The sequence below is a fragment of the Gymnoscopelus microlampas genome (genome assembly GCF_963454915.1).
Source record: "Gymnoscopelus microlampas genome assembly, chromosome: 24".
NCBI classification, from domain to species: Eukaryota; Metazoa; Chordata; class Actinopteri; order Myctophiformes; family Myctophidae; genus Gymnoscopelus; species Gymnoscopelus microlampas.
The window spans coordinates 31,568,567-31,577,720 of NC_139961.1; the positions used below are offsets into that span (position 1 = coordinate 31,568,567).

Sequence of the window (9,154 nt, forward strand, 5' to 3'; positions counted from 1 at the left end):
GTCAATTGTTGCTACATAGACTAATGTAACATCACATAGACATAGTCTGCCAGTCTATTCACCACCTTGCTGCTTGATTTCATTTGACTGGTAAAGTATTATGTTGCATTGAATCCATAGCCAAAACAAATTGCTGTGCAATAATGATACGCAGAGGATGGAATAATGAAACATATTGAAATTACATCATTTTAAAAAGGTGCCACTAGCTAGCATGTCAACCGTTTAACCTTGCCACATTCCAAATGAGACACAATTTCCCATGACACTGGCCAAATTGCACAAACCAAGCTGATAATACCAAGGTTATCACCTGAACCTGTTCAACTAATGGGGCACAGGTTGTACTGTCTTAAATCTGAGATCCATAGTTAACAATGTCAATGGTTAGCTACTAACAAACCAGGCCAAAATCTACAACATCAAGGGTATCTAAATGATGGTATCATTGTAAAATTACTGTTTAGCATAATACTTAAGTACAAATTAAAACTACGACCCAATGACCATCCAGCATTGCACTAGTCTGTATGTAGTTACATTTTATAGTGGCACGGCTTGTTTTGTCTGCACTGAACTTCATGTCATGTTCTTGTCCTTGATTGAGATAAAGTGACAGCAAAAGAAAGAGAAAGTCTCTAAGTGATAGTAGAAACTGCTGGGGCTGAAACAAAGGGCAACAAATCCAATGTCACTACACAGTGAAGGGGGATGAAGGAGGCCACTGTCACTGTCAGCATGATGGCAATAGACTCATTGTAAACAACATAACCACAGAATGAACCCCTATGGGTTCATCGCTGCCTGTTTATTTAGATAATCTACAGATGAATCCGTGGTGCCCTTTAAAATTGCAAAGAGACCACAGTGTGTGTGTGTGTGACTGTGACTGTGTGTGTGTGTGTGTGTGTGTGTGTGTGTGTGTGTGTGTGTGTGTGTGTGTGTGTGTGTGTGTGTGTGTGTGTGTGTGTGTGTGTGTGTGTGTGTGTGTGTTGCGTGGAGTTGTTAAACAACCTGTTTGTGTCATCATGTTATCATCAGTGGTAGGATAATGACCGTTCTCTGTCGACAACCACAGCAAATGTAATTCCATATAAACAAGCATAACGCTAATACATCCATAGCAACATGACTGTAGTGTAAACCAGTGGTTCTCAACTTTTTCAGGCCGCATTTGGGGACCCCCCACCCTGACAAGCACTTGGAATGTAGGAGTTAGATGAGTACATTTAGTTGGTTCCACAGATAAATATTGTGAATTGTGAAAATAGCCGATCTACAAGCTCAGCTGCTATATTCACAATGTTTGCCTGTTTCTTATATTATTTGACAATTTGGCCAATGTTTGACCAGTTCTTATAGTATAGTTTGTTGATTACTTTTGATGCAGTAATAGTCTTTTTCTTTTCTTTCTTTTAATTAGGTATTAATAAAAAGGTCTTACACGTTCACAAATTGTCACTTCACTGTCATCTGGGGACCCTCCCAAAATGAAAACAATTATGTGGGGACCCCCCCAGGGGGTCCCGAACCCCAGGTTGAGAACCAATGGTGTAGACAGAGCTAACTGACGCTATACCGGGGTGGTGGGTGGTGATGATAACAATGGGGACCCTCTGCTCTGCTGGACCCGGGCTCTTAGTCTTGTACGTGTGTTCACTATAAAGGTTAACGTTAGCGGTTGAACGTTAGCTTCACGTTACAATATCGTTTATAGTAGCACAACGACGGTGTCGCTCGTGCCGAAAAGAACAGACCTACAAGCTAATCAGGCGACCGTTAACAGTCGCCTGGTAGCTTGTAGGTCTGTTCTTTTCGGCACGAGCGACAGACAGATATGGCTCGCGTGTGGACAATTTTGTTTTTCTCCCAGCTGAAAATAATAATACGTAATTTTCTGGCATTCGACGAAGTGTGAATTGTATGTGGAAGTGAAAGCGCCGCCGTCCACGCACATACACACACACGCACACTACACACACACACTGACAACACAACAACACAGCCGCAGTGACAAGTCGCCCACTCCCCCAATATACACACATGTACACGCGCGCACACTCGCACACGTACACAATACGACTCAACGCTGCGCCTCAACCCTCGTCTTCAGCGTTCGCAATGGAGCCGTTTTATTTATGAAACAACAACCGTTAATGTGACTTACCCTTTGCGTTGAACGCTGTATTGTATGTATGTCCACACAGACAGACAGCGGCGAGGAGGTGAATGTCACGGTGTTGTGTGTTGAACACACTGACTGACTGTAGGAGGAGGGATGACGGGAGTCCTGCCTCTCGCTCTCTCTCTCTCTCTCCTCGCTCTGCCCAGTGCCCACTGAGGGGACCGTGTGCGTGTTATTGCCCCAGGTGAAAACGTAAAATGACACTTGAAAGGGGGGTTTCTCTGGAACATAGGCTATTCATTCATTGCCACATACATAATATATCGAATTCTTTCATATTCTTCTTCATTATTTTATGTTTTATCTTTTATGTTTAAATATAATTTACAGGCTTATCCCATCAAGTAGGCCTCCATGTTAGACTCAAGGGGGGACCTAAACATTGTGGGCACCTCAGTGTTAAATTGGCAATTTATTTCTCCAAAATGTGAAAAAAAAGAAATTAGAATAAATGTAGACTGTGCTTTTGAAAAATAATAATACTAAATAATAAATTAAGTATTCATGATTTGAACATGCATGGTACATCATTATCAGACCTTGTTCTTCTTGTTTATGCCCAACATGACTGGCACCGTTTTGTAACAATTTGTAGCAATTGTAGAAATATAAGTGATGTCGTGATTATATTGTTTTTTTTCCCCTCGACACCAAATCTCTTCTGCGAAAATAATCCATTTACAAGCTCAGAGCTTGTAGATTGGCCTACGTTTATAAAATAATCGTAGGCCTAAATGTAAGATAACATATAAAATAAATACATATAAAATGGTGCCCAGAGCTTTCAGGTGCCCTCTAATCAGGTTACATATTAAACTAATGGCCTAAGTCATTTTTTCAAGGTTTTCAGGAAAAATAAAAAACTGATCCAGAACAAAACTATATGATATTTCTTAATCATTTCACCCAAAATGTTTATAACAAATTATGACTATTTAAATAGAAATAACACTGTCTGTCAGTTATGTAACATAAGAGATTTAAATAGGTTTAAATAGGATTAAATCTGACTTAGGCCAAAATAAAAAGCAAAACAAATTACAAAATGGCCTGAATCAGTAAATAATTTGGCTTAAATCACAAAACCGTGTGACTTAGGCCAAACAAAAGGCCTATTTTGTCCTAAGTCACACTAGGGAATTATACTAAAAGGGGCGTGAACAGCATGATCCTTTTCAATTAGGAGATGGGCCATTTTACCAGAGGTGGCCAGTGTCATGAGGACCTGACTTAGGCAAAAATATCATTTTCCTCAAAAAATGACTTAGGCCATTAGTTTAATAAGGTGACGAATATGATATAGGCTATCTATCAATTATGTCAGGGAATATGTTGCAAAATGCTTCCATTATTTGTATTAACTTTTCTATTATACTATGGCCAAAAAGCTGGAAAAAAAACAGCTTAGACCAGCTTAGCAGGACACTGGTTGTGTGAGGTGTTGGAGCCAGTTGCACCAGTTGCCAGGTTGCCAGCCAGTTGCATAGGTCCCTATGGGCCTGGTCAACTGAGCTTGGCAAAGCGGGTGGAGCTGGTCGACCAGCCTGCCTGACCATCATTCTCGGTCCAATTATAATTATAATTGTAATTAATTAATTCATGTTTTTATTTTTTTATTTTTTATTCAGCAGAGAATATGTGAATGTCAGTTTTAAACATGGCATATTATATTTGCCCTGCCATTCAGTGTGATTACCGACCTGACCATATTGCACAAGTGACAACAAATGGGACTCTCCCTAACAAGATGCCCATCCGATGATTTCCGTGCAGCGCTGTACTCCCATGGCAAACTCTTTGTGTTTGCTGCCATCTGCTGGTCAAAATATCACCACAACGCAGCAACATAAATTTTGTAAAGAATAGGCTAATGCAGTGGTTCTCAACCTGTGGGTTGGGACCCACAGGGGGCTCTCCACATGATTTTGGGGGGTCCCCATATGACAGTGAAGTGACAATTTAAGGACTTTTAAGAGCTTTATACTGCCTCAAAAAAAGAAAAGAAAGCAAGAAAAGAAAAAAGACCAATACTGCATACAAAAGTAATCAACAAACTATACTATAAAAACTGGTCAAACATTGGCCAAATTGTCAAATAATTTAAGAAAGGCTTGCAACACGAGGCGTTGTGAGCTTGTAGATGTACCATTTTCTAAACGTTTATCTATGGAACCGAGTCAAACTAAATGTAATGCCTCAACTCTTACAATTCCAAGTGCTTGTCAGGGTATGAGGTCCCCAGTTCAAATATGATTATTTTGGGGGGTCACGGTCTGAAAAGGTTGAGAACCACTGGGCTACAAAAAAAATCTCACATGGAATTTTGTATTATATTCAATATTAGCAACGGTGGACAGTAACTAAGTACATTTACTGGAGTAGCCTACTGTACCCAAGTAAGAGAGTAGGCTGTTTGAACTTTACTTGAATGGGTTTTAAGCATTTTGGAATGCATATTAATTTGGGGGTCCTTTCTTGACATGAAAAAGTTTGAGAAAACAGTAAAGATTATGATATGAAACACATTCTCAAACATTAATTTAAAACATTTACCATGATTTAACAGTATGAATATAGCCTACCTCTGAGTCTGTTATACAGTTTAGCAATTCAGGTAGGCCTACTTTTATAGTCGTTGCAGGTGCAATGACAATTAAAGATTGCAAATGAGTAAATGCACACATTAAAGAAATAGAAAAGAAAAATACCTGCATGAATAATTGTGGATTTTAGTCATTTTCAAGGCACACTGCTAGACTGCAGCGCAAGGCAACGCTCTGTACTGGTTAAACTGGGGGACTGCAACTACTGCACATACAGACAGACCTCTGATTTATTAGTTCCTTCCATTCCTTCAGTGTTGAATCCCATCACTCAAGCTCAATGTCTGAGAAAATAGATTTAATATTCAAATAAGAGCATACACACTGGTTCAAAGGTTCAAATCATCACAGAGAACATGAACAGTTTACAATCATTTACAGACATGACATTCACTTCCACATCATTTTCATAGTTATACATGAATGAGATCACACTGTCATGACTTCTTAAGGTACACAAAATCCTCTGACAAGATCAACTGTTGTCATTCATATTCGCATTATGCAGTCCATTACTCTATACAGACAAATAGGTTTGAAGGCAGATGAGAGCTTGATTCTCACTAAGGCACTCATTGAATTAGAATTACATTCATATTAATGTATGATAAGAAGAATGTGCCATGGAGCCCAAAAAACTAAAAATCCCATTTTAAAATATGGGGGGGAATATGCAATAAGTATAACATGAACACTTAAAATATTGTGGGCAAAATCTACTGGTATCTGAAACATATTTATGAAAATGATTTTCCAGGGAGCAAAATCTATTTTCAAATACATTTATAGAGCAATTTTCTTTGTATAATGAATCATACTGTATATGTGAAATGTATGTCTATGTTCCTTCAGGCACCTTTATTCTTTTGTAATCTTGGTTCTTTGATGTCATGTTGGAAAATGACCAGACAGCCATCATTTTTATGATGGGATGTTCTTTATGAGGTTTAATGTGCCAATGTACTGTATGAGGTCAGCCTTGTACCCTCAAACCAGCACAGTTTGTTCATAAAGTACTCTGTTTTATTGATGATACTTTTTATGAGACAGCCAAGCATGAGTTGTATCTTGAAGCTGTAAAGGTTTGTTCAGATTATACTTAATAAATTGGGGTAATATACACCCACCCACATTTGATTGGTAAAGGAAAGTCCCCCCCCCCCCCCAACAAACAAAAAACAATATTTATTCATTTACAAGTCATCAACTATTCTAGAAAGTGCATAAGTCAAAAATATTTGACGGGTGAAATGTTTTCTTTTAAGATATGGGACAAATCTTTACATCTACAAATAGACTTGATACACAGTTAATACCACAGTGGTCATAATACAGAGCACTATGAACTAATAAACATACAGAGAGAAATCCCTTTGGCCGAGAGACATTCTTGAATTTCCCAGCAATGATTGATGTACCCTGCAATACACAAACACTGCTTACGATCTTACAGAGTTTCACTAAAGGCAAAAAGCAAAAACATGTCAAATAATTAAATACAGCTTATTGAATCCCATTCTTGACTGTAAAATGATATTTGAGAAGAGCATGAGACATGATATTAATTATGTGGCAGTAAAGTAGTAATACTTGTCAATATCAGATTAAAGCAAGTTTCATATTTGCATCAAATCCACATATAAGCATTTATACTGTAATGTTACGTTTTACAGAAATTTCAGATCAATCTTTCTCCAGAGATGTGTGGAAAAGAAAGTTGTAATGCTTGTTTGAAGACAGTTCCACTCTACAATCTTTGTACAAAGTCTATATGTACTTCAAACAACAGGACCGTAGCTGACAGCCAAGATATTTTACAACATTTGAAACCCTTCCAATATCTTTGCTAGAGCTTGGTCCAATATAATGATTGTTGATCCCTTGAAGAATTTGATCTAATCTTCCACATGGCTTATCATCTCTGGGGTGTTGCCCTGAGTTTCAGGAATGTCTCTCTCCAAGGCTTTACTTTGAGAGAGCATTCGGTACGCACACTTCCATGGGAGACCAGTTATTAGGATTAATTTCCAGCATATCTGACCTAGAGTCGGAATCCAGTATTACCAGTGACTTTCAGCACCAAATCACCAAAAGGCTAACATATCAGATAGACTACGGACACAGAATCTGCTAAAAACAGGTCTACTTTCTTGCATTTGTATATCTAATAGAACTTGAAGTAGGGGTTTAACCACTTAAACCCAATAGCATATATTAGCATCCCTATTGAGGGAACAGTCGGCGAAAATAGCCAATCTACAAGCTCTGAGCTTGTAAATGGATTATTTTCGCAGAAGAGATTTGGTGTCGAGGGAAAAAAGAGAGAACCAAGTTCAAGGCAAAACCCGGTCATCTAATATTATTTTACTAAGCATAGAGGCTTTAAGTGGTTAAAGCTATGGCTGTGACTGAAATCAGTCTACATTCCCTAAGTTGCTTTGCCCAAATCAGGCGAATCTATAAAGGGCACTGATTGTAAGAAAAATCACACAAATAACTGAATTGAATTTGAAGTTATAAAAAAGAAAAAAAAAGATTACATAGTTTACGACATAATAGTGCATTAAAATGTAATAAGGAGGGCATTTCAGTCACAGCCTATGGTTCCAATGCAAATGGAAGAGAATGGTCTAACGCTTAATTGGTTAGACTTGGATGCGATCACTTGCCCAGACGCTTGGCTACGTCCTTATAGGCCAGTTCGACCTCTACATCGGCAGCACAGGTGTTGGTGAACTCATCGCGACGGTATGCGTTCTCCAGGTAACGCAACACCCCTCGGAATTCAGATGGGATGTCATAGTTGCGGTATTTCTTGGAAACCACCTAGTAATCCCAGGGGGAAAATAACAATATTACTGACAAGAAATGTACAGAATGTTTCAAATGCACCACACATACATTTTTACTGTGTTTCAATAAACAGTTTCACCTAAAGTCCATAACATTATGTGAATTATGTGCCCACTCCTTTTAGGGGGCGAGCTACTCTCTGCCGTTCCTGCTCCAAGATTTGACTTCCCCCTTCCTCTATTAGCATGTAATACCTTCTTTGTTAGAACTCAACTTGGTATTCTTGACAATATCCAATGAATATCTTATGTAAATTGTCTGTCATTGATATGAATATCATTATTTTCGGAAGTTTTCTGGTCAACTGCAAGAACCAGGCTTTCTAACCACCTAAGCACCGCTACACTCCTCCACCAGCTCTGCCGACGCCAACAGAAGATTACTGTAGGTTCTAACAGCTGTACACACTGACCTCCACACCCACCCTTCCAAGCCACCCTTACCTGCCTGTGGTGCTCCCTAGACCTGCTACATTGCTCCACTAGCTCAACACTGACCTCCACACCGACCCCACCACATATCTCTACCCGCCTAAGGTGCACCCTAGCCCTATACAATCCTCGCCCAGCTACACTTCTCACCCAGCTCCACCTACACCACCAGTAGACATAAAGGTTCTGACAACTGCACACTGACCTCCACAGCCACACGCGGCCTACCGAAGGTGCACCTTAGCCCCGCTACAGTCCTCCTCCGACTGAGTCCTGTCCTTCCAAGGGAAGAACCAGGCTCTTTACCCCGCATACGTTGAACCCTACTCCCACTGTGCAAGTGAGTGGAGCCATTTTTAACAGGCTACAGAATGTTTTTGTGGCATAGACTTTTAAACACATAAAACTGCGCCTGAAATCATCTGACGACATGAAACGAAACAGAACTAAATTAAATCCAGTTAACAATTTCATTCATTAGATTAAATGGACAGCAAATGAAATCTGTCCATTTAATCCAACTAACTTTGACCTCCTGACGATAGACAGCTCACCTTGAGCACGTGAAGTTTGGGCAGCAGGTTGCAGTCGGCCAGCGTGAGATCATCTCCGTCCAAGAACTTGCGCATGGACCCTCCCTCGGGGACATGGCGTCCCCCCTGGAGCTCCTCAGGCAGAGGACTCAGCAGGTATTCATCCAGCTTAGACAGAGCCTTGTTCAGACTCTTCTCCAAAGCTGACAGGATCAAGTAGGTGCAGAGAGAGACACACACACACACACACACACACACACACACACACACACACACACACACACACACACACACACACACACACACACACACACACACACACACACACACACACACACACACACACACACACAGACAAAGATGCACAGTGCACACACACAGACAGACAGACAGAGAAGCTATGAATTCATGATTCTGAATAATTATTCTGAAATAAAAATGTTTAAATGTTTGGAAATTGACAACTAACGTGTACACCAAACAAACATTTCACCAAAACAAACATCTGTACAAAACCTTTATTTTTGTCTGGTCTGGTGTTTTTCACGT

At 39.8% G+C, this 9,154-nt stretch overlaps 2 protein-coding genes across 3 annotated transcripts in view; both read right to left on the bottom strand.

The window, feature by feature from the left end:
- The window catches only part of mgat5 (alpha-1,6-mannosylglycoprotein 6-beta-N-acetylglucosaminyltransferase), a 146,071-nt gene extending 143,794 nt beyond the window's left edge, over nucleotides 1-2,277 (bottom strand). The window contains exon 1 of one of the 2 annotated variants that reach the window (XM_084051112.1): nucleotides 2,168-2,277. The gene's annotated coding sequence lies outside the window, so the exon portion shown is untranslated. The remainder of the gene's footprint in view (nucleotides 1-2,167) is intronic. The other variant, XM_084051113.1, reaches the window with a different exon arrangement.
- Nucleotides 2,278-5,121: 2,844 nt separating this feature from the next.
- The window catches only part of clic5a (chloride intracellular channel 5a), an 8,807-nt gene continuing 4,774 nt past the window's right edge, over nucleotides 5,122-9,154 (bottom strand). Inside the window, exons 4-6 of the mRNA XM_084051166.1 lie at nucleotides 9,122-9,154; nucleotides 8,627-8,808; nucleotides 5,122-7,614 (exon numbers count right to left, since the gene is read on the bottom strand). The exon at nucleotides 9,122-9,154 is cut by the window's right edge and continues 74 nt beyond it. Of these exons, the coding sequence (XP_083907292.1) occupies nucleotides 7,450-7,614; nucleotides 8,627-8,808; nucleotides 9,122-9,154 (380 nt within the window). The 3' untranslated portion in view covers nucleotides 5,122-7,449. The remainder of the gene's footprint in view (nucleotides 7,615-8,626; nucleotides 8,809-9,121) is intronic.